This window comes from Anser anser (assembly GCF_964211835.1).
Source record: "Anser anser genome assembly, chromosome: 1".
NCBI classification, from domain to species: domain Eukaryota; kingdom Metazoa; phylum Chordata; class Aves; order Anseriformes; family Anatidae; genus Anser; species Anser anser.
Genome location: NC_139720.1, coordinates 28,206,931 through 28,233,472, shown reverse-complemented (window position 1 = coordinate 28,233,472; position 26,542 = coordinate 28,206,931). Strand labels below are relative to the sequence as shown.

The 26,542-nt window shown below is 35.9% G+C and overlaps 1 protein-coding gene across 3 annotated transcripts in view; it reads left to right on the top strand.

The window, feature by feature from the left end:
- Nucleotides 1-26,542, top strand: part of MDFIC (MyoD family inhibitor domain containing) — a 49,449-nt gene that overhangs the window by 11,277 nt on the left and 11,630 nt on the right. For all 3 annotated transcript variants that reach the window (XM_083838830.1, XM_083838831.1, XM_083838829.1), the window contains exons 3-4: nt 2,000-2,131; nt 24,409-24,684. In XM_083838830.1, the coding sequence (XP_083694956.1) occupies nt 2,000-2,131; nt 24,409-24,684 (408 nt within the window). The remainder of the gene's footprint in view (nt 1-1,999; nt 2,132-24,408; nt 24,685-26,542) is intronic.

The window sequence follows — 26,542 nt, the reverse complement described above, 5'->3', positions numbered from 1 at the left end:
TTGTTTACAACATCAAACAGTAGTGCTCTGCAAAGTTGTATCATATACAAGAAAATTGTATACAGCAACTCTCCAGTTTTGTACTACCACTGCAGGGTAGATATTGTTGTAATCTTAGTGTTGTTACTGCAGTAAAGTAGTTTAAGAGCAAAATCTCTTAAAATAGCTCATTTGAGCTTAGTCTGTATGAAAAGCGGATTGTACAGTGCTTGCAGTTCTTTTACACTAGCTCTCTCCAGGATACTACTTATTTTCATTCAGCCTATTTCAGGGCACTTTTCAAACACTTTTGAGACACATTTGAACCTAATGCCTAACTGCACAGACAAAATCATCATATTTCAATACAGTCATATTTGTGTCTAATGGATATTTGGGATAAATAACTTGTGACTAAAGTCTGTCAAAGGGCTTGGAAAAACAAAAAAAATCCACCTGTATTTTGTTTGCCGTTTTTCGGTTTTGGACTGGATGAGAATCTAGGTGAGATTAAGTCATACAGGGCAAGATGCAAAATTCATTGAAGTCAATCGCTATCTTTCCAATCACTTAAGTAACTCTACATCAATCCCAGTGAAACTGTTCATCTCAGGATGAGCCTGAAGAAATATTGACAAGTTGTTGAGGAAATAGTGATGTGAGGGAACGCAGAGAGATAAGTACCATATAGGTAGCTGGGTCAGATGTTTCAGAGGTGGAAATTAATAGAAGGGGAGCAGCAGTGCTTGAAGGCACATGCTACTATACATACAATATGGCATATATTATTTTGAGTGATGTTCAATGGCTCAGTTTAATAGGGTGGATAACAAAGGCAGAAAGTTAGGATTTAAATTCAAACTGCTGTTGGTTACATAAAGAAACTAACCTTTAAAATGTCGCTGTAGCAGTAAGCAATTTTTCTGTGTCTGAGGACTGGAACCGATGCTTTACTAGAGGAAACGAAATCACTACATTGTGATAAGTAGTTTATAAACATGTTATAGGTTGAAAAAAAAAAAAGAGAGCTAACAGACTTTTCAGCAGTTGCTCATTTACTTTAGTTTTACTGTAAATATTACATATTATAAATACTCTGAAAAAATACTCCAAACTGAAAACATTTAGTGTTCTACACATCCCCCAAGTAAATGATATAAGCTAATAATCTATGACTATGAATAATGAACAAAGTGATTTGGAAGTGTTTCCTTGAATGCCAGTAAAAATAAATAAATAAATAAATAAACTTAGAACATTAACAACAGCGAAAATGAAGGCTGTCACTTACTTTGGTTTGAGAAAATACAGTTCTGCATATGTTTACTGGAGAATTCATCAAAACAAGATCTGCTATCTTGTGAAATAAGGTTAAGAATCCCTCAAAAAACCTTACCATGGAAACTTCCCTGCAACTTGTATACACTTGGAGAGGGAAAATCATTTTTCCTTTCATCATAGGCTAAAAGTTGACTCCATGAATAGTTTTTAAAAGTGTAGTTGTTTAATGAAGACAAGAAAATTGTGCTATACTAAAATCTTTGTACTAATCAGTGTTGACATTAGAACAATATTTGTCTTTAATCATATGTTGAATTGTAAATAATGGAAAACAGGCTTTTGTGGAATTTCTGTGGCTTTTATATGCCAGAGGCACATGCTTACGGACAAAATATGTTTTATGTGTGACAAACTCAAATTTTTATCTGAAAATGTCATGGAAAATAACTAAACAAACTAATTCAATTGTAAGTTGCTCTTACAAAAGGTGCTGAGTATTACTTTGTATGACTAAAAGAACAATAACTAAAAGACTTTTTTAAAGAGAGAACATTTTCATCTACAAAGGAAAACAAACTGAAAATTGACTTTATTAGGAATTATTTCTAGGGACAATATATGAGATACTAATAAAAGTTATATTTTATGTTCTCTAGTTTTTAACTTTCAAATATGAGATTTGCTCACGTAGAGTAAAAATACCAAAGAAACTAATACCCTCAAATTTCTTTTGACTTAGAAAAAACTGACCAACAAAATCCTGCGGCAGGAGATAAAGACATAAAACAGACTTCCAGTAACCAAAGTATACAGCCAGAGATACAAGAGCAGTCTGTCTGGGGAGATCGCACTGATGGTGACCTCATCAGAAGTAAGTATTTCCAGAACAAATTGCTGCCATTTAGGCTTGCTTTAGTAGTGTAAGGAGATACTGCCTGTTGACTCCCTTAAATGTGTGTCAAATGCAATTGTGTTGCAACTATAATGCGTGTCTTGGAATTTATTTCCCGGAATGACTTCTGTCAGCATCTATAAATAACAATTTGAAATAAAGGTGTGATTTGAGCAGTGTGGTATATTGTAGACCTCTATGGTATCTACATTTTAACCTTTAATGTTATTTATTATTATTCATAATGCGATCTGTGCATTTAGTAGGCACATGAGCTGCATTGTGCAACTGTGCACAAAGTCATCACCTTACATTTCTCAGGCTATATGTTTCAGTGGTAAACTATGCTGTGGAAAGTTTCTACCAGATATGCTAAGGACAGTTCAGATTTAATTTTATACAGAGCTTTGAATCTGAAAGTAGTTAGTCCTCTCAAAAGTAGAAGAATGCTGTAAGACAAGGTTTTAGACCTAAAGTGCTACGGTGCTACGGACTTTTTTTTTTTTTTTTTAAGTTGACTTTTACAAACCCACATTCCTAGTGTTATGTCTTAGATGCTTTAAAACATAAAAAGGTGTGTAGGATTATTCCCAGTTTTCTCACTTGAGGATCACATGCTGTCCAAAAGATCATCCAAAATATCATCCACAATTGCACTCTCCTGAGGCAAAAATATTTCTGTTAACTGCCAGAGCTAATGCTAATTTAAAATTCTGTGAATACTTGAACGCTAGATGTTCAAGGGAGGGGCAGCAGAAGAAACTCTTCCCTAACCATAGGATGCATTAAAAAAGCGAATAGATTCAATGCTGAGTTGTACTCCACCTCTCAGGCTGGATATTCTTGATCAGGTTCTCCTGAACCTTCTGTAAAGATTTGCAAAGAAACTCAAATGTTAGTTAATCCTTTTTTTTTTTTTTTTTTCTAAATAATGAATATAAATAATGAATCCTGGTAAACACTTGCATTCTTAATGTAGTGAATAGTTTTCAAGATCCTTAATAGGAAAACTTGAATTTAGCATGTCAGATATTTATCTGAAAATTTTAAAATAATTCTTCATGGGCTATAAAGGAGAAGAATTGCCTTCCATGATTTGAGAGTCTTTTTTACCCCCAAAGATTATTCCTTTAGACCTAGTAGACAAGCAATTGGTTTGTACTTCTGTTGAGGATGTGGGTATGGAGTCAGCTGCTTTTGGAGTGGTCTTGTTCTAATTCCCCCCTCCTAGAGGTTTCCTTATTCCCAAATCTGTGGGAAACCAGATTTATTTGGTAGCAACATAGGAGCATGTCTTAACTATGGAAGAAAGGGCCAAGGATGATTGGTGCTGTGGTTCCTCTAAGCTCTTCACTGCAAGAACATACTGTAGCCCTTTGGCTGGGGAAGTAGGAGAGGAAAAAGTAAATTTTTCAGTGTATGGTAGGAATTGCAGCAGATTTTGCAAGATCCCGATAGTGAAGGAAGTGTAAAGTGACTTGGCAGTTATGTGCAGTTATATGTCTCTGTGACAGGAAGGTTCTCTGTCTATAAATTAAAAAAAGAAAAAGTAACAGGAAAAAGGGTAGAGATACGGTAAAATTCAGAGGTTGAATGTTAGGCCCTCCTGTGCATAAATGTGCTCTTCCTGGAGTTGGTAGCAGTTTACCTTTGTTGAAAGCAAGCTTAGCTAAAAGCTGGAAGTCTCTAAAACTCCTAGCGTTGATAATTTTGATAATTGAATTTTGTATGCTAGTGGCTTTATTATTATACAACTGAGTAGTTGTTATTATGCATTTCTTTCTCTGTTTCAAATTCATGATTTTTTGTTTAACCACCAAACAAAATGGCCAAACAAAACCTTTTTGCTTGCCCCTTTTTTTTATTTTTTATTTTTATTTTTTGGTATAGCTATGAGTAGAGAAGTCAAAATAGTCAAAATTAAAGAAGAGTGTTTGGCTCACTGACAAGTACCTCTTGTAGTATTCGTCAATTCTACAAATTGATCTACGTAGTTACTAAAATTTGAATAATAGAAGAAGTGGAACAAAGAAGTTTATCATAAACATTTTTTAGGCAGTTCATTTTAAATAACTGGTATTGTAGATCAGAATGACTGTGATTCAACCAAATCTATTACCCTGATAGACTAAATTTTGTGGAATATTGCATATTGAAAGAAGCTTGAGGTTGGAAATAAATAATGTTTTGACTATTCAGAACTATTTTAAAACAGTTTCTTTAAATTGTTTTAGACAGGACACACTTTAGTTTTCTAAGTATTAACAACTATTCAGCACTATCCTAGTGATCCAGTTTCTTTTTTTTCCCATACAGATTGTTTTCCAGCCCCACAGCTGATACATAATCCATTTGTGTTAGTTAGTTTTCACTGTATAAATGTTTCCAGCATTTAATTTCCAAGGTTTTTCTTTTTTGCAGCTGTTTTACCCTGCTGTTATATGGAAGTAGATTAATCAGTCAGTTTTACTGGCACACCAACAACGAAGTCCAGTGTTAGAGACTCTGTAATGACTTCACTATGTACGATTTCTTATTTGCACTTATAAACTCATTTTACCAGGCAACATCAATAAACTAAAATGCTGCACCCATTTTCCACACTAAGACACGTCCAGTTCACCTTTATCTTGCAGTCCCTTTCTCAAGCCACCTTTAAAACCCTTTCTAGATTATGAAATTTCCCCCAAGTTACCTATCCCCCAACCTCCTTTGGAGCACCCCCTCTCCCTAGAATGAAAACTTTCATAATATCCTGGGTAAATGGCTAATCTTGGGAAAGAGTTAAGAATTTAATTAACCAAGGAATTAGTCAGTTTTGAAAAGAGCTTGTGAATTGTGATAGATGAATATTAACTTCCAGTGCAACCCTGTGCTTCAAAAGGCTACTGTATACTGACATGTAAACAAGGGAGAGCTGAATAAGAAGGAAATGTTTATGTTGAATTTCTGTATTGATTGTTAATGCTTTTCATAACTGTTACTGGAATACTGTGTTCTGTTGGAGAAGGGTCAGTGGAGAACCACAAATATCTCAGGAATGATTAGAGTAGTTGAAAACATGCCTTATTGTGGAAAAACTCCTGGAGTTCAATCTGTTCAGTGTTAGCAAGGAGTGTAAGGAATGGCTTGCTTAGTCCCTAAGAAGCATGGTGCCACAAAGAAGAGAAATCTGATAAGTTCTCCATCTGTAGCACACAGAGGAAGAATAGATCTAATGTCTGGAAGTTCAATTAAACTGGAAATAAGGTGTGTATATATATATATATATATTTAATAAGAGTATTTGAGAACAGGTAGAGCTGCTAAATTATTTTTAGGTGCATTAATTTGATTTTACTCTTGAGAAGGTGACCATTGCTATCCAGATCCTTCAATTTTACAGCTGCAGTAAGGGAGAGTCTCCTTTCCATTGTAGTTCCCCAAACTGGAATAATTTTAGATTTTTAATCTGAGGTATTTTTCAAGGCAGTGCTAAGATCTATTCCTTACCCTTCAGAGAAGCACACGTAGCTTGCATTTTATTTAAGGATGTAGAGGTTCTGCTTTTAAAAAGAGTTTAGCATTAATAGCTCCATCTGCTTTTCCTTCTTCTTCAGCAATGCATTTTAAATATCTGCAAACACCTTCTGGTTATTTTCATTGTATGATCTGGTGGCCTTTAATGGAGACATTCTGCTTCTGGTATCACTCACCTTTGGCAAATGAGAAAAAGTGAATGTTAAACCATACAGCAGAATAATCTGTGGCCATAGGAATGCAGCCATCATAGTTTTTGCTGCTCTGCATTACCACAATGCCCTGCTTTGTGCTTTGGGAAAGCTTATCTTTTCCTTTATTAGAAAGTCAAACAAACAAGCAACTCCCCCTGCCTCTCCCTCCCAACTCTAAAGTCGGATTTCAGAATATTTAGGCAAAAGTTCTACAGAGAGTACTAGGTAATTGTCAATATGCCCTGTTATGTGGGGGAAGGAATGTTTAGGAGGGAAGAAAATGTCAGTGCCAACGCTATTTGCTTGTGAGGATTTAATCTCCTTTCTGGTTCTCAAGATGGACCTTAGCTATGTGATATTTAAGAAAACAAAAAACATCTACCATAGATTCAAATTGTCATGAATAATTGATTAATAATAATCCAATTCTCAAGATTAAATACCTAAAATATGCCCATGTTTTACAGATAGAAAGGTCATTGCTATCCATCATTTCGTAGCTTCAATTGCCTCTTTCTCCTCCATGAAACAGCCTCCCAATAAAAGTGGGTCTTCAGAGAAAGAGATGCTTCATTCAGCTCTGAAGGGATTAAACAATTTTGCATGTTCTCGTGCTCACTGTTTTATTTAGTACATTCTTACTTTTTTAATTGAAATTTAAAGCTAGATTTTTTGTTTTGTTTTGTTTTTATATGTTTATGTTGACATTTTTACTTTACATGGCTATTTATTTAACTACAATGTGTGGAGATTCCCTTTTCCTGATGGCTAAGTGGCTGTTTTCCACAGTTTAAATTATACAAGGTTGGGTTTGGGACTGTTTTTGCAAACAAGAAGATCATTTGTCATTAGAGCTGTTCTTTCTATATGATAATGTTCCAAAGTACCTTTTCTTGGATAATTTATAGTGCATAGTCATGTTACAGTTACTGTGATTTCAGACGACTGTGTTCATTCTGTCTAGAAAATAGTGCCAGTTTTTGAGATAACTTAAATGGTTCTTTTAAAAGTTAGAAAGTATGACACGTACAGTCATCTTCCAGTGTAACTGAGTGTGTGAATATAGAAATTTTGTAAAATAGATTAATGGAAATTATTCAGAATATCTTGCTGAGTCTGAAGGGTTTGCATAATGTTCCCAGTATATCCAGGCATTCATTCCATCTGGTTGTGAAAAACATGGGGGCATATGGATGAACCAAACTTTAATCAGTTCAGTACTTAAACACTGAAATACAGGAATGCAGTATTTGATATTTAGATTCTTCTTTAAAAAAGACAAGTCTTTGAGAAATCTGGCCCATAGAAGGAATGGCGGTGTGAAGCACCTCCCTACAAGCTCCTTTCCCAGAGTGATGCTCTAATCCTTTCTCCAGCAGACAACTACCCCGTGTCACTTTTCTTTCTCCCCCCTGGCCTGGCAGATCTCTTACTACTTCTGTTCCAAAATTCCTCAGAAAATTCGGCTCACACATATGGATTATCCTGATGTGTTTTTTAACTTCTTCCCAACCTGTTGTAAGATGGCAAACAAAATATGCATTTTAGAAAAAAACAAAACCAAACCAAAACAACAACAAAAAACTTTAAAAATAAGTAAGTAAAATGCTTTGCATCAACTGTTACCTTTAGTACACACAGAAGGTACAATGTGATTTCTTATAATAGTTTTCAGCCACAAAACAGTGAAATACAACTTTGATTATATAAGCTGGAAGAAAGCTACCTACTAAGTTGTACAGCATATGTGGGGTACTCATGCCAGTCAAGATAAAGCATCTTATGAAGGTGCTAGTGAAAATTACACTCTTTAACAAACCTTTGGAATTTAGTTCACTTAGAGGCAGGCCATTTTGTCGTGCAGCAGAAGTAAGAGGGCCTGTGCAGGACACTTAGATTTGCTTTACTTTAAAGATGTAGCTGTTGTGGCTGAGTAGGAGAGTAAGTATTACTGTTCTTGCAATAGGCTGAGAAATACAAATAAGAAATCATAAGCAACTAGTGTTAGAATATCAAGAGACCAACAATTTTCAGCATTCCAAATAAATCAGGGTTTGCAGATGGTGCACACACATGCAGCTGGATCTTATGATCAGTACTGTTCACTTGAGATTTGATGATTCAGCTGGGGTTCTGTAGATTTTCCTGAGACTTTTTTAATGGATAACGATGAAATCCTCTTCCCTGTCTCTACCTGGACATTTCTTGCTGAAGGTTTATCCATTTTCTTGCTGTTTTGATTTCCACTAAGAATTTCTGAGATGATGTCTCAGCTGAGAAAATTTTGCTTCCAGGAAATTTCAGACCTCATTGTTGCACAGCCATAGCATTTTTGTTTAATTTTCATTTAATTCTGTCCTGGTCAGAGAGACGTTTTCACAGATAGCTGTATCTTCACAATTACAGTCTTCAGAATTTAAGACCGGGCCTTCAGTGTTTTCCTAAGTCATCTATAGAATGACCTGAGTGCTGCTGATGCAGCTTTAGTAGTCCCTTACTTATATAAAAAAAAAAAAAAGGTGCTGTGGGATGCAAATGTTTTCTGTGTAGCTTCTGCCCAGCAACTCTAGGTTGAATGTTTTGAAACAAGGCAGTTAGAGATGAACTGTGATAAGTAAGGAATTTGTATACTCTGTGGTGACTCCATGTGGAGAAATAAACTTGCTTTTGTTGATCCATTTGCAGAACAGTAGTTAAACTTCAGTGAGCACTTTAAACTGTGCCAGATGACCATGAGATAGATGCATGTATTCTGCATATCACTAGTAGCCAGAATTACCTGGAGCTTTTCATTTTCTGTTTTACCTTATTTCTGACTCTCAAAACATCATCTGAATATATGGTCTGAGGCTGGGAAGGCTTGGATGGCAGTAATCATCAGTACCAGACAAAGGTGAAATTCTTCAAGTAATGTAAAGATTACTGTGCTTGCTGTGTTTGAGCCTGCAGTAAATTGTATCTTAATTTCAGAATATTTTGCTTTGTTATATTGGTACTGTCTCAGAATTAATGTGCTGTTATGCCAGATGGGAAAGAATACATATTCTTTTCCTGATTAGTTGCTCATATAGGGAAAAAGTACAATATATTTGTAGTGGTTCCTTAAAGAGGAAGAGTAATAAAACTCTGAGTGGGTTCTGCATGAAATATTATACTACAAAAAGAATGAGTCAGTGTGGTTTCAGTCTGTTATTTTCAGTAATAACAGTGTTCAGCTAGCCAGTTTTAGCAAAGAAAACACCAAATTACAAAGTACATGAAAGTATCGTCATACAAGTTGTACTTTTAGGAACCTGTTTGCTGACAAAAAATAATATCTTGTATGTAAACCATGGCAAAAATTCTGTTAGTTTTTGCCTTTTTAATGTTTTCTTCCATTTTTGCTATCATTTGTGGAACACTTGGAGTGACTTTATATAGCTTAAAAGTAGTAGTGTATATTGTGTGTACATCGAAATTCTGAAATTAATTCTTCAAAATTTAGAGCTCCAAACTAATTTTTAATCTTTTGAATTCTGCATTTACTGATATAAAAGGGAAAGATGAAGAGGGGCTTATGGCCGCATCAGAAGGCCATAAGTAATTATGATTAAATATTTTTCTTCTTTATATCTATCCAGAGGAAAGAAAGGTCTGAATATTACTTATTCTGCATTCTGGTAATATCTGCAGTGCAAAAGTACCCACAAGTACCCTTTCCCTGAAGGTATTTTTCTAAAGGATAAGGAAAAACAGGGGCTTATGGCCTATTTGTATGCTGTTGTGGTGGTGATGGTTTTCTGTTTCCCCTGCCCTTTTATTTTTTAACAAAAAAGAAATCATGACCCAGACCCAAAGGATCTCTTTGAAAAACATTCAAATGTCAAACAGCTGTGGTCACTCAGTCTTTTTCTAATATCGGTTTTGTTAACTCATTATACTGGTGAGGTAGGCTTCCAGAAATATTGAGGCTTGATTTAAGAGAATGATGAAATATTTGCCACCTGAACCTTAACAATTCTTAAATGAGATGTGGAGCAGGAAATATGGTTTTGTATGGAGACAGCTCTTGAAATTTGTGACCATCGAATACCAAACAACAGCATTCTAACATAAGAGTTTTCAAATGTGAAGCTATTCGTCTGGGCCCATGAAAATGAGACACAAATTTTACTTTAAAACCTGCCTCCCTCAAATTCTGTGCAGAATTTTGGTTATCACATTTTTACTTTAATCTAAAGCTATAAATATTATGACACTTGTTTAGAGATAATTGTAAGATTTAGCAATGCTAATATTAATTAGAGCAGAATTTCAAATAAGAAACTATTTCCTGGTGCAGAGGTTCCTCAAGTTTAAGTGAATATTATTGATTTATGTTTCAGACTTATGGTTGTATAATGTTTGCATAAAATGTTATGAAGTTTGCTTTTGAGACAAGTCAAGTAGAGCAAACTGTTAGGCAAACCTGTAAAATATGTGTCCTGTGAGTTAGTTTTGACCTTCAGGGCAAGTTTTTGCCCCAGGGAGACAGTACATGCTGTTTACTCATTCCTTAGCGGAGCAGGAGTAAGTCTGTCTTCAAGTCTGGGTAGCTACAAAATACATCTTCAAGAGTGAAATCTCTAAGCCAGTTAGATGGCATGTACCTTTTCCCATCTCCCCTCTTTATTAGGAGAGATGTTTATTTTAACTGCTATTCTGTAAGATGAAAGATAAAACAAAATGCACATTTTAACAGAAAAGCAATGAAGGCATTTTATATTGACCAGAATCGACCATGGAGATCCGGAGATCAAGGAATGCCTTTTAGGTCTCTATAGATTAGTGAATAATACTTATTTTGCGTGAATTACAAAGTAAAGGAAAATGTTAAGTTTTGGTGAGAAGATCTGGGATCAGCCTGGCTGGGAACGTTTGTCTGAGTGATCAAATTGACTTTTTCATAAGGGTGATATAAAAAAGTTTTTGGGTGGTAAGGCAGGATACAGAGCTAAGTTTGTGTAATGCACATGTAGTTTTTATATATGCAATTTTATTGAATTATACCAGCTCATTTAACAATTTAGTATTTCCTAGCTATTTGCTTTGTAACTTTGACCTTATATATATTTTCCTACCTAAATATATATTATTTTTAGTATATGCTGACTTTTTAATGATAATAGTCACTACTGTATTTATATCGTTAAATCAAGTATAGAGAAATATTTTTATATGTTAATAGACCTTTCAATGGGACTATGTACTAATCACTCTAGAAAGTGTCTCTCAGTGTACCTTTGTGCATCTGAAATAGTCAAAAATCTTCCCCATGTTTCGTAAGAGTTTTCATCATAGCTGTTTTGTAAACTGTTTTGTGCTGAACTAAGACTTGGAAACTTGAATCCAGTGTGAGCTTAATATTTACAACAAACAAGACACTGTTTAACTTTTAAAAGATATGGAAGGGAAAAAAGCAACACACAACACAGACTTAAAGGAGAAATCTTATTAGCAGTTACCTATTTTTTTCTCTTTTCTCCTGTTCCTTTCCTTTGACTGTTATTTCAGCTACTTCTGCATCCACATGATTTTCTGATTCCCATCTGTAGGGTAGTGTTCTTCCTGAGGAATCTTTTCCCTATAATTTAATTGATAAATTCAAAATCAATTTTAAATAAAACACACTTTGTTTTGGACCATTTGTGTGTTACAAGGCATCTGGTTCTACACCTTTTTGAGAAAAACAGCGTAATGGAGAAACCTCATTTGCTGTGTTATGCTCACTTCTTGAACAACATCAAAAAACCTGGCAAAAACTTTCTATTGTTAACATGGCTACATCCACACCAGGGATTCTGCTGAGATAGCTGGAATAGGGCAAGAACTTTAGCCCACATTATCAATATTTTGTCAGATATTAGTGGAACAAGTCCTTACGGAAAGGAAAGATGGCTTGTTTGTTTAGCCCTTGTACAGGCAAGGATCTATTTTGCTCTCAAAACTTAAATGCAGAATTAAAAATCTACTTCTCAGTGACCATAAAGGAATGACAATTCAAGGTTTTGGTCATAAAAATCCTTTCTTTAGAAATTATGGTATTTTTGGAAGAAAGTAAAGAATATGGATTCTTGATATAGTAGAAAGAGATGTGGAGGCTATCATGGTGGAGACAAAGTTGGAGGAGCATTGAAGGCTTGTTTGCATTCTGAATAAACTGTGCTCAGTGCCCTCTTTTCCATATTAATTTTATAAATTAAAAAGATAAAGAAAAGACTGACCCATTTCTACTGTAGTCTCTAGGGCATTTTTCTCTTTTATGTTTGCATCGCTTTCTCTAGCCCTCCATGCATTTTATTTTTATTTTTTTTAACAATCCTTTTTTATGTTTCCCTAGTTCTTTCTCTATTACAATAACATGATGGTAAGCAATGTCAGGAGGGTTGTGGTTAGAGGGTGGCTGGAATTTTTTTTGAAGTGCTTCAGTATAAAGGCCTGTTCACTTCATCTTTAGGGTGTTAACATCAACATTTAACCTATTTCATAAGTAGCAATGAACCTTCTTATTAGAATCAGTGTTTTGACAGTTGAAGAGTGAACAGTAGATTAAAATTTATGAAAAGGTATGGTGCATTCAGGAAAAAGACCAGTTGTTAAATATAACAACAGGCTATGAAAATCTCAGCTTCTGGAGTCATGTTATTACATGAGATTTAAATTTTCATGAAATAAACAAATAAACCGAGCCATAGTCTTTGCAGTTTCTGACAAAAGCTGAAAGTTAAAGACTCAAAGTTAAGAATGCCAATAGCAAGGACATATTTAAAATGAAATGATTACTAGCTTTTGTGTAATTTAGGTTAGCAGTACTGCACTGAAAATAAAACCAGGAATTCTGTCTAAATAACAGGACACTAATTAAGTGTAAGGTGGTAGGGAGATGTTCCTATCGTGTGTTGTTAATTCCCTCAACCTAAGAATAGGCACAATAAAATGTAACTAGTTATGCTGAAGGCACAATAAAGAAAAGGGTGCTGGAATTAATTCCAAGTGGCAGAGCTGTGGCAGCAGTGCAAATAAAATGGCAGATGGCACCAAACTTAAGTAGAGTGGGTAAGGATGTGTCAAAAACTCCGCAGTTGTGTCCTTTTGGCAGTTACTTGAATGGTTTCCTAAGAGCTTTCCTGCTAGGGGCCAAGAAATGCAAGAAGGGAGGCTGAGATGTTTCCTCAGTACGAAACAGCTGCACGGCACAAAGGAACAGAGGCTGCAGTTTGGTTTGCTGATTGCTAGCCTGCTTGAGCTGCTGTTGCTGATGATGACATGAATGCTTTTGTGGGGCTGAAGGCTTTTATAAGCAGCAAAGGAAGGTTGTTTGCATGTGATGTAGTTGCTGTCTGCTGCGAGATGAGGGTTGCCTCCGTACTTCTGATCTTTGGGGACAAGAGAGGAGGGTTCCTGCTTCAGCTGTGACTTACTAAAGCTCTTGAATTGTGAAAGGACAAAAAATATGAACACAGATGTAAATTGTTATGCTTTTACTTAACATGCTGTTTCTTTCCTATGAAACCCTTCGGTTTATTTGCAAAACCTTATAACCAAGAGTTTTTTAAATGTAAAAGCAATTATTTTTCAGTATAGTAACATTGACATAGCACAGCTTTCACTGCTGTATCTGTACTCCATTTAAAAAATAATAATTGTGATTAGTATACTGAAGATTTTTTTTCCCCCAAAAATATAGGAAAATATGTCTTCTAAATAAGAGACAAAACAAATGTTTTTTTTTTTTTAAAAGATCCTTGTTGCAAGAAACATTCAAATTTAAATGCTATAGGAGTAGGTAAACAGTACATAAACTAAATAAACTTCAGTGGGTCAAATTATGTAGTTTTATAAGTTGAAAGAAGAAGTATTATTAATGTTTTTAAAAGAGAATGAAAATTATTCCACATATATGCTGAACGGTTTTGAACATGTTGAAATAAGAAAACTCCCTTTCTGTATGTTAGAGATAAAAGGCAATATTCTACTGCTATCCAATCAATTTTGCAGTAGAAGGACTTGCAACTGCTACTGGCCTCTACTATATTGAAATGGTTTGAGCATAATAATTTCATGAAGATTTATATCTGTTTTCCTGAAAGGAGAGGAGAATCAGAAGTTTAGAATGTGAAAGAAAAAAGTTGTATGGGTAATTTCATCCCATTAAGACAATTTACCTATTCCTTCAAATGATCTGTTACTTTCTCCTTTGCCCTAATGCGATTGTTTCTTATATTTTTTGTGCTTGTTTCTGTTGGTCACTGATATGACACTGTATTTTTCTAGCAGCACGGATTTGTAACTGTGTGGCTCAGATATCAGAATTTTCTTGTGCATTGTTTGAGCAGCTTATGCTTTGCTTCCTTTCAGGAAACTAAGCACACCATTTTTACAGGAAGTTCAGTCTTCACCAGACACAGTCAGCAGTCTGACTCTTGCACTTCAGTAAGGGATGTGAGCATGAGCAGAAGGCGAAAATGCATGTAGCTGGTTTTTTTTTTTTTCTTGAATTCATATAATAGATATCATATATAAAAGCTTGGCCAGGATGAGTGGGTATTGTCCAGCTGAGTCAGAAAGAGGACTTCCTAGAATGTTTTGGTAGAATATAATTAATAAGGAGTAAATAATAATAATAATAATAATCATAATAAAAACCACATTTTCCTTTGTGCTAAGTATTGGTGGCAATGATTACACGTTAAGCACGTTCAGCTTTGAACTGATCACACAAATCTCTCAGATTATAAATTTTTACATAGCCTTTCCTGTCAGCATATGAAACTGCTGTTTTAGCTGTGTCGGTGTAAAAGAAAGTCAGGTTGCCTGTGGGGCACAGGAGGGCTGCAGAGATGGAGGGCTGCCTCTGCTCCATGGCCCTGCCAATCCCACCCATGGGCACAGCAGCCAGGTGGGATGGGTGAAGGGGTCCTGTGCCCATCTCCTAGGCTCTGCTCACTGAGAGGGAATGCCCACAGCCGGAGGACGTCAGTAGCAGGAGACCCCTCTCAGTGTCTTTAATGTCTGTGTAGATACCTATTGCTTCTCCATCTACTCTCTTATTTATTTATTTACTTATTTGGGTAGGTGGATATCTACTGCACTCTCTGCTATGTTTCTCCTTTTTTGTCCCACTTACAGTCATTGTATTAATCACCCGCTCTGTAGGAATCTGCAGTAATGACAACCTAGGCATTGTTGTGGACCTCACGTCTAAGCCCTGCTTTCTGACACAGAATTTCCATTTTCCATCATTCCACTGTTGCTGAATGTGGCTGACTTTTGGCCCGGGCTCCTCAAGCCTTTCTGACCTTGAGCAGAAGGGAAGCTGTTGCTTCAACTCTAGATTACTGTGCAAATACAACATGTTTATCTTCATTTAATTTAATTGCTTAACAATGAGTGGATTATCATTTAATTATTTCCTTACTTGTAAAATTTGTAGCAAATGCTTCAGCTGAAGTAGATTTTACTTATGATTTTTTTTCCTTTCCTATTCCTTTTCTGCCCTCGCAAACTGAAGTGTCTCAGCTCACTGTATATTTTTCCCTTCTCTATCTCCTTCCCCTCCAGTGCTGTCGTCTCGTGGGTGGTTGCTATCTACTCTTTTTTCTTTTGATGTTTTTGCCCTACTATTGTTTTAATAATGTAAAAACCCAAGTCTTAGCCTGTTCCTTGTGGTTAGTACCCATTTGCTTCTCCTATTCCATTTTCCTTGCAGCTGTGCTTTACCCTTTTCTTCCTTTGGTTTTCTGGTACTTGATAGCTGATGCCAAACCTAGCATCAACTCTAGATTGCTAGAAAGAATAGCAGAGAGAAAATGAATGCAGCAAAGGTTCAGAAACTCAGGTATCAATTTATGTATTTCTATTTTTGTACCAATTTTCTTTTTCTTTTATTTTTCTCCCCACTACCTTTTTACACTCCATTCTTTGTTGCTGTCCTGCTGTTTTTACTCCTATTTCTTTCTTTCTGCATGTTGTTGGTTTTGTTAATAGCAGCATTGTGCAATGCTTAGAATTATAGGGATGATGAAAGACAAAGCGATAAGAGCAGGGGGGCAGACTGATATCTGAAGCGGAGCACTTTGGAATCTTCAGAAATTCTGTCTGCAGAAATTCAGAAATGTGGAGGACTTGAAATCAAGGGAACAGTGAATGTTAAGGGAATAAATTTCAAGCATTTGCCTTTATGCCCTTTTTAAAAACAAAAAAAAACAAAACAAACAAAAAAAGTCCAGTTTCTGTCTGTATTTGTTTGAGTTTTAAAGAATACTGAAATCTCATCAACCTATAACCCTGTATATAGGATCAGTAGTGAATAAATCTGACCTTTGGCTGTTTTCTCACTCAAAGGTGAGTGGTGAATGGGCTAGGCTGAGAAGCCAGGACTGCTATTTGCCTCACCATTTCATGGTTTTTGCTACAGTGCAACAGTGACTAGCCCATGATTGTTGGGCTTTTGAGGAAGGGAGCAGAAGATGGTGGAGCCAAGAGGACCTGTTTGTGCACTTGCACAGGTTGTGGCTGTTAATAACACTGAGGTTATCTCTCCTAGCCGGTATATCCTGTTGTGTCGCTTATGAGGCAATACCCAGCAAGAGATATCCTGTTATTTGTAGCTTCTCTTTGAAGTTTATTTGATTTGGGAACAAGTAACACAATGGTGAGAGGCATCGAAAATCTTCCAAATGATTGATTTAATGTATTAGTTTCATGGGACTCCAGTGTGTCTTTATGCAGTGGTATAACCATATGTTGTAATATGTACTAATTGCATAAGTGCTGTAATTGTCATGCCAACAGCTTGGATTACTTTTTTGCGTGTACTGGTTAATTACCCTTCCTTTTAAAGTTAGAGCTTCAGAAGCAAGCCATGCTGTTCCTCAGTGAGATGGGATTGTGTTGTTTTTGTACCCCTTTGTATCTTTTACAGTTCTGGGGACTGTCCCCACATCTATTAAATGACCGATTATTAATGGTCTAGGAATAGATCACTTTCACCACTTCAGAAATTAACAAGCCTAATTCTCTGATTCTTAATTTTTGCATTATTTTATTTTCATGTCCAATATCTACAAATCACTGTGCATTATAAAGCAAAATTTAACAACAAGAGCTACAAAAAAAAAAAGTAGATCACAATTTCTCTTAATAAGTATGCTATGTGGAAAACATAGGAAGAAATAACTAAGCATTTCACCTTAAATACAAAAAAATCACCTTCAGAAGTCATTGATTAATGTGTAAATGACCAACAACATGCACGTGGAATTCTGGAATGTTGATCATAAATTAATCTGGCATTACACATCTGTGCAATGACAGTTGCTACTGTAAGTATTTCTACAGTTGTTTGTTCTCAAGAAGTGAAAAACCGTATTCTGTGTTAAGAACTGTATTCCACTGTATGTAGATGTAGCTTATCAACCACCACATTATGTGAATCATTTTTATTTCTATGTTGTGTTCTAGAAAGAATTTACATATCATTTGCAAAGTTTACATATCATTTGCAAAGTTTATCATAGATGCCAATATTTTCAGTCTCACAAAACTACTGCTAATGATGGCAAAATTTGTGTATGATAAAGAAGGAGAATTTTCTAATGGTAATTAGAAGACAAAAAGATATTTGTATTTTGAGATAATTGCTAAAAGACAGGTAACTGAAAAAAGTTAAGGCCTCACTCAATCCAGCAATGATAAAAAAAATTGCTGTTGCTGTTATTTTTAAAAAAAAAAAAGAGTCATTTCTTCATTTAAAAAAAAAAAAAAAGAAAAACCAAAAACACTTCAGGGAAGAGGATTTGTAAATACAGAAATTCACTCCACATGTTCAGTGGGAATGCCTATCAACTTTGTAAACCTCTGGCTACCAGCCTTTTTCATGCTTCCCTGTGTTAAATGCTGCTTTTGGGGTATGTCAAAGACATCTTTAAATAATTTCTGCAACCCTTCAAACAATGTGTAAGGTCCCGCAGAGCTTCCAGAGGAAAGCACTGCAGGTGTCTTTGCACAGATTTAAGAGTACGCTTGGCACCTTCTTGTGCACTTGTGTCGCCTTCTCAACCCATAAACACACATGCACACACGTATTTGCCATTCTTGTCAGCCCTTCATGGACTGAGAGCTGACAAGCTAAAATGTCTTTTCCCTTTGTCCCCCTACAGCCCCGTTGCTGTTATACCTGGTGCTCTCTGGATGTGTTCTCAGACATATTTTAACAAAGTGTTCTCAGCGTGGGTCTTGTAAAACTCAGCAATTTTACTACAGTATTTTCTTTACAAAGAACATCCTGTTTCATAATAATTTATTGTATTCATTTGAAGATGTCCCCATGTCTTACAAGAAGCAATTCTTAAAAGGTAGTTGATGCTGTTAGTTGGAACTTTGTTTTCCTTGTAAAGTCAGCATGGTATAAAAAATTCAGTGTAAAAAATTGATTTTAAAAGATAGATTGTACCTTGATGGTACCTTGTTATTTAGTTAATGTATGCTTTCTATGATATGGAAGCTGCAGTATATGCTATTTATGTCCTAGAAAATATTCAAAAATAATTGCTGACAAAAGCCACTTCACAGGTTGACTCAGAGGTACGTCTTGTAATCTGATTGTTAATATTCTGGATAGCTAGGCAGAGGAAACTATTGATGTAGTTTGAAGATCTGCATAGAGACTAGTCAGGATTTTAGTTAAAATGTGGCGAGGAAGAGAGATTGAGATATTTGAGTTCTTCCAGCTTCACTGAAATTTTATGCTTATTGAGCATATAAATGCATACAATTTGTAATATTTTTGAAAAGGTAAGATTTTTTGCTAGTCAGTTTGAACTGTTGCCTTTTATATCTTAGGAATTTATGTCTTTTCCAGAAGCAATGTGGAATCACCTTAATTTTACTCTAGAATACAAGTAGCTCCTAGTTTTACTCTAAAATCCATGACTATCTGTCATTTGCTTTATTTTCCCCCTCGAGCCTGGGTTTGTGTTATGAATAAGTACTGATAAGAAACAGAGGCCTGATTCTTACCTTCCTTGTATGTGGTCTCTTCAGCGTGATCCATGCAGAGCGAGTAGAAGCAGCTACCGCTGAGATCAAACAATTTCCCAAGCTCAAATTAGCATGTAGATCTTGGCTTTCAACATTAACGGACCAAAGTAGGACCTCTGTATTTCCTAAAAAAAAAAGTTCATCTACTTATTGTTTTTGCAACTTTTTTGGGAGTCAGAGAATTGTCAAGCATATTCTGAACTGAAATACTATTCTGTATTTTCTCAATATGTGAAAATGTCAAAGGTTATATTTTTTTACACCCACCAGTTTTGCGTTTTTATTCCACCCTAGTCCACCTGCAAAAATATTGTTTCTATGGCCTGATCTGATGTCATGAACTAATGTGTCATAAACTAAGAAAAACAGTGCTCTTACCTCTCCAGGTATGTAGTCAGATGATCCAGGCTATAAGTGGAAAGGTTTTATTTATTTATTTATTCCCCCCCCCATCGGTGACGTTGGCCAGCCTATCAAACTCCATAGGCATCTGTATCAGGTGCCTTGGAATTGCTTTTGATGTGATTAGGGTACTAATTAGCTGTCTCAATTTTTCTCTCCCTCCTGATGTTTTCTTTTGATTCACTTTGACTCTGAGGAGCCTATATTCTGTGATGTTTGTTTTTGTGTTGTATTTAAAATCCCTAATGATAGCTTAAACTGTCTTCTTTTTGTTGAGTATTTCCCTGTGTTTACATACATTTTTCTGTTAAATGCATACATCAGGACTTTTCTCATAAGAATAGCTGTTATTTTCTAGAGGTGTAAACCGCGTATTGTCAGTGTGCATATATATGTGCTATGGATTTTACAGTCCAAATGAGAATGTGCATAGTTACTTCATCCGAAACCATCAAAATCATAGCAAGTGTTTAGTACTTGAATATTTATTCACCAGATAGTAACATTACAATTAAATTATTATGTAAAGCCAGTTAAATAACAGCAGAAGTTATTGTATTAAGGCCCACTTTGCAAGGAAACCAATGACAAGGAAGCAGTGAAACATGCTAATAGATTATATGCTATAGCAATATATTGCCTTTTTATTGCTTTTCCACAGGCAGCAGATTCACGTATAGTTATTACTAGCTACATTATCTGCTAGTTTTCTATCAAAAAAGATTCAATCTATTGAATCTTTAATCCAATATTTATCATTCTTATTGAAAATCCACTAGTGTTAGTACTGTATAAAATATTGACTTAAATGTACTGGTTTTGCTAAAGATTAAAAACATATTAACCTAAAAAGCACAGTATTTCTTAGGACATTTGAAACTATTCATTCTGGATGTTTAAACTGACAATATTTCTGTGTTGTGTGAGGAATGATTTTTTATTTCTTTAAAAATCTTTGACATACAGTAAGTGACCAATGCCATACTGATTTGAAGATGCTGAATGTTCATACAACTCATATTTGAAATTTTGATGTGTATTGCATTAGTTACTGAATATCAAGAATAAAATTTTTGCTCATACATAGAGTGCAAAATGGGATCTTTTGTAGCAGCACACGGCCTGTTTAGAATGATATAACAGGCGCTGAATGTTCACATATCAAACAAAATGCCATCTTTCTGTAGAAAAGAGGTGTCAAAAAGTTTCTTTGTACCTTTAACGCATGTGATTATGTAGTACAAAATGCAGAGTTTGTAAAATTTCTTGAATATACAGGCAAAAAATGAATAATTCAAAACAACTCATAAGTTCTACATTCTATTGTATCTTTTATAACGCAGGCAGAAGATAGCATTGTGTTCCCAGTAGAGCTGAATTTGCACAAGTTACACCTCTGAAAATGCCAGATGGTCTATGGTCTACTTTTGAGAGCTGTCACATATGTAAAGATTTGAAAAAAGAAAGACAGCTGAATGAGAGCGGTGGATCATTAAAGAGAGAGTGAGAGTCCCTGGGTATCACTATGTTTTAAGAAGCATTGTGTCGTTCCCCATATTACACTTCTTTTTTTTTTTTAAGATATACACAACCTTTAAAAAATAAGGTAAAAATATTTCTGTTTTAAACTGAGTGGTTGTAGCTTAATCTTGGAACTGTCAATTGCTTTTGTTCTTTATGCTAGAATGCGGTCATATGGTTCCTAATTGGTTTCAAGTGTGTTTTAACCATAAGATTCAAGTCTCCCTAGTGCAAAATTATCAATAAAGTTAAAATAAATTTAAATTGAGATAACTAATCCATTTGGGGTTTTATTCCATTTTGATTTGACCTGCGTATCACATGTGAATACTGTAAAGCCAGTCAGCTAAAAAGTTGTATGGTAATGCTGAAAGATTGAAGTAAGAGTACTTTGGGAATAGGATTATTTTAAAAAAAAAAAAAAAAAGACCCCCCGAAATAAACAAAAAACTCACAACCCCACTACCATAGTAAAAATACTAATAAAAGCAAAAAAAAAAAAAGTTGTTTAGATTCCCCATGACTTACCATTCACCCACAATTTGACAGAAAAGCTCAAAAAGCTTGTAATTCTGTAGATTGAATTTTGGATAATCTCGCATAGAATAGAATCATAGAATATCCTAAATTGGAAGGGACCCGGAAGGATCACTGAGTCCAACTCGCTGATCCCCAAAAGGGCCACCCAAAAATCAATGGGTGATGACATGTCCGAGAGCATTGTCCAAATGCTTCTTGAGCTCCAGCAGGCTGAGTGCCATGACCACTGCCCTGGGCAGCCTGTCCCAGTGCCCGACCACCCTCTGGGTGCAGAACCTTTCCCTAACCCCCAGCCTGACCCTCCCCTGTCCCAGCTCCATGCTGTTTCCTCGGGTCCTGTTGCTGTCCCCAGAGAGCAGAGCTCAGCGCCTGCCCCTCCGCTCCCCTCGTGAGGGAGCTGCAGGCCGCCATGAGGCCTCCCCTCATTCTCCTCTGCTCTGGGCTGAATAAAACAAGTGATTCCAGCTGCTCCTTGTACATCTTCCCCTCATAACCCTTCACCATCTTTATAGTTCACCTTTGGACACTCTCTGATGGTTTTATGCCATTATTAAAAGCACCAGAAATACACAAACAATTGCAAAATGCTACCACCAATTTATCTGTCTTGAAAAAGATCATAACTGTCAGTTTAGAAACTTTAGAAACTTATGCTGGTAATGAGTCTGCTCCTGTTTTAGGCAAGAGGAAACTCTAAAAAACTTGTTTTGGGGCTCCCATGATAGTCTGGAAATGTAAACAGCAAATAAGGGCTGGAATTGAATTCCAGAGGCAAGAAAGTACCCTGCTTATGCTTCTGCTCATACATTTTTCAAGCACTATTGCAAAACTGAAAGGAACAACAGCTTTGGTATTGCCATTGAAAACATTTTTAGGCAAGTTAGTTCAAGTGTCAGGATAGTCAGGATACCTTTGTACTCCTACTCTGTTGGCCTGGAAGCTCACGAGCATCTACTATTGGTAATGGAAGGGAATCATCTTTGTCACTGCCGCATCTTTGGGGAGGCTAATAGCGTAAATGTTCCTCTAGTCCTTCCTTTCTTACCTGCAACAGAAACGTTTCACTTTTGTAAAGTAGGTTTACAGTTGGTGTTGCTTTGGCCTAGACTGATTTGCGCAGTGTAGGGTATCTTCTTGAAATCTTAGTTGCTGTGACTAAAAATGTCTAATGGAAAATAAAACCAAACACACACACTTTTTTTTTCTTTTTTTTTCTTTTTTTTTTTTTAAGTATTTAAACCTGGATTTAGTTTAAGATTAATCTAAAGTTTAATCTGGACAAGTAAACGACAGTTGGAGGAACCAATCTGAGAATGGTATCAGTGTCCTTGATAAAAGGGAAGTGTTGAGGCTTTATTAGGCAAATTCAGAACTGAGAGTCCTTTAAATACCATGCTGTGTCCTGATAGAATCACAGAATGGTTTGGGTTGGAAGGGACCTTAAAGATCACCCAGTTCTAACCCCCCTCATGGGCAGGGACACCTCCCACTAGACCAGGTTGCTCAGGGCCTCATCTAACCTGGTCTTGAACACCTCCAGGGCATCCGTAACCTGTTCAAGTGCCTCTCCACCCTCACAGTAAAGAATTTCTTCCTTATATCTAATCTAAACCTACCCTCTTTCAGTTTAAAACCATTACCCCTTATCCTATCAGTACACCCCCTGACTCCCTCCCCAGCTTTCCTGTAGGCCCCCTTTAGGTACTGGAAGGCTGCTCTAAAGTCTCCCCGGAGCCATCTCTTCTCTAGGCTGAACAACCCCAATGCCCTCAGTCTGGCATAGGAGAGGTGCTCCAGCCCCTTCATCATCTTTGTGGCTATTGGTAGTATTTTAGTATTTGTCCAAAAGTTTAATCATGTGTATCTGAAGTGAACAGTGTAGCTGTTTCTTTTAAATGAAACTAACTATAATTATCTGCACGTATTTTTTTTATATATTCTATGTCATATAATATACTACATATACCTAATATAGTATACATACAAAGCTGTACTGTGAAATCATCAGAAAATGTATGTGAATCATTTAAAAATAGAATGAATTGCAGTTCTGAACAGTGTTTTCCTTTACTACTGGTGCTGTCTAATCTCTCTGAGAGTTCAGTGAAACTCTTAAAGAAGGGGAAGGGGCAGGGGGGTTTTTTCCTTGACATTAAATTTATAAATAGTCAAAGATAGGCCTTCTTGAAAACCTCTTTATGTCTAAGCAAGATAACAGTATTTTGATTAGGAGATGTGATTGGTCTGATGCTTTATGATTATGAAATCTTGTTGTGTTACTATCTTTATAGTTTAATTAGTTTCAGAACTTAGCTTTTTTTTTTTTTTAGCTTCTTGAAGATTTTGACTGCTTTTGTTCTTCCCAGCAATCCATGAGTTTAAGCTCAAACTGGTGTTAGTTACCTGAATACTCCTATTCATTGCTAATATACTGGTCTCTGGTGGCTGCCTTTCAGGGTGGTCCTACCTTGTCACTCCGATTATTTTCTGAAGACTGGCAAGCTGGCTAACTGGCAGTTTCACTTCTCTTTCTGCAGTCTCTATCTTCTTTTCCATACAATTTTCTCCTTTTTGTTTGTGTTTTCTCCCATTCTTCATCTGGCTTTCTTTAACCCAACTTTATTTCAGTTTTAATACTTTTTTTTCTGCCAGTCCTGACTTCTTCCCATTCTTCCTGGCTTCTTCTCATTGCTTATCTTGTTCTCTCTGTCCAGTTTAGAGAGCTACGAAACAGTGCAGTGCTGAATGGGGGTTCTAGGTCTCATCTAGACATGAGGCATATTTTTAATAAAATAAAAAAATATTACATAACAGTACTTTAATAATGGTTAAATTTAATTGTAATCATTTTTAATCCAGAGGTATTTTTTGCGTTCTTGTTTTGATGGGGGATGTTAACTTTTCAGTCTGTTCTCTGATCAGTAAGTAAGAACAAAGAATGTTACATTCCCAGTCTTGCCTGAAGTGTTCAGTTATCAATTTACAGTTTTAATTAACACTTTCTTTCCCTTTCATTTTAAGCACAACCTCAACGCTTGCCTCAGCCAAATACTTCAGCACTGGAAAGGGGTGAGGAAGAAAGTGGCAAAGTACAAAATGGCCATGTGGGCCTGAGTAATGGAAGTGGAATTCACAATGGGGTCAAGCATGCATCTGCAGACAACAGAAAACTTTCAGCTCCTGTTTCAGAAAAAATGCACAGAAAAATTCAGTCCACCTTGTCTGTCAACAGTGACGGCAGCAAGAAGAGTAAAATAAGTTCTGCATTTTCTCAAAAGCCAGGTACTTCACCTGAAGGTAAGCAGAATTTTTTATTAAAAAAACAAACTGAATAAAGACTAGCCAAACCCCATTCTCACTAATAATTACACAATCAACTGAAAATAATTGAAGAGCGTGACTCATGCTCCAGAAGCAAATAGAAATCATTATGATAAAACATAAGTTACTTCCCCAAAGGAAAATATTAAGTATTTGAAGGAAATTGAAGCAATGGGAGATTTCTTGCTCTCAAACATTTGGCCAACGTAGTCTGGTGATGTTTAATTCTTTGTAGTTAGTATTCTGAACTGACAGAAACTCTTGTCAACGTTGTCACAGGTACACCAGAAAAATGTTGAAGCACTGTTTCAAAACATACTGTGTACTTAATTGTATGCTTAAATACATAGTAAATACTATGTTGTTAATACTTAACAATGGCAGGTTCCATGAGGGTAGAATTTGTTTTTAAAAATGTTCTGGAGATATTCTGACTAGCTGTGAGGTCTGAACACTAAATAATAAAATTTGGAAATGTGCTTTGATGATGAATGTGTCTTATGCTGTATTTAGGCTGTAAATAATTTAATGAAAAAGCTTCATATTCCCTATGCACAGCTTAAATAAACAAAAGTAAATAATTTTGCCTTATTTTTTTCAGCTCTGTGTGTGTTTTCACTGCTCTCAATTACTCTAATGGTCCCAGAGTTCCTGAGCCTCTACTCAATCCATTGCCTTCCATTAGCACTAATATACTCAGAGAGCTTTGCTCCTGCCCATTACAGGAAGGGTGCAGAAGCTCTATAAATTTTATTGGTTTGAGGCAGGCTTTCTTTCAGAATGCAGGTCAGATCCATAGGTGCATTTAATTAAAAAAAAAAAATAATCTTGGGGGGTAAGAAAAGACACAGATTCTCAGGAAAATGGGAGGCTGTACTGTTCAGTGAAGTGGGGAGGATTCTCAGCCTGGATGAAAGCAAAAGGGATCAGAAAGACTGTATGTATGTAGTGGCTTGGGTGAAACCCACTGATTTCAGTGGACTGACTTCTTTTGGCTTCTACTACTTCGATAAAACCTACTGCGTGCATCTATGTAATAATATCAAGTAGAGCTTCACTTGTACTGGGCCATGGGCTGGTCTTCCTTGCTGTGGTTTATTTTCATATAGATCTTCAAGAACCTAATGTTATTTTTCAGTTGTGTTTTCAGTTTTAAAATTTCTTTCCAAAATCAAGATTTCATACTTGCTATATTCCCCTTATCTCTTCCTGTTATGTGAAAAACAGTTCATACTCCAGCCTTGCATTTTCTTATATATTGTTCAGTCATGCAATATCAAAAAACTGGAAGTCAAGAGAACTAGATCTCTTCACATAGCTGATACAAAGTGGCGGTTGCTGAATTAAAGATACTCAAACTCTGAAAAAGAAATTCTAGCATTCTAAAGAGATAGTGTCTGCCCCGTCCATGCCGTTATATACTTATTTATGGTTAACACTTCCTTTTTCTTCTAAAATTGCAGTTTAATTGCATTTAAACCAATAATACATTCACTTGATGAATATGTCTAACTATGTAAAACCAGAAGAGTACACTGTCAAGTTCTGTGACTGAGGGTTTCATAGACACTCTTTCGAGACGGTATACACAAAATAATTTGAACATAAGTTCTACAACTTCTTCATATTCTGAATATCACTTTTGCAGGCAGAGGTATTTTTGTGAGCAGTTCTGTCTTCTGATCTAATGACATTTCTCTAGAAACTATTGAAAAGATTCACAGAAAGATGGAAAAGTTAGGAAGTTATTTGAAATTATTTTCCCTCCCCTCCCCTCCATCTGCATTTTTATATGAAGTTCTAGACTATGGAGTCAAGTCAGCATTCCAAGATA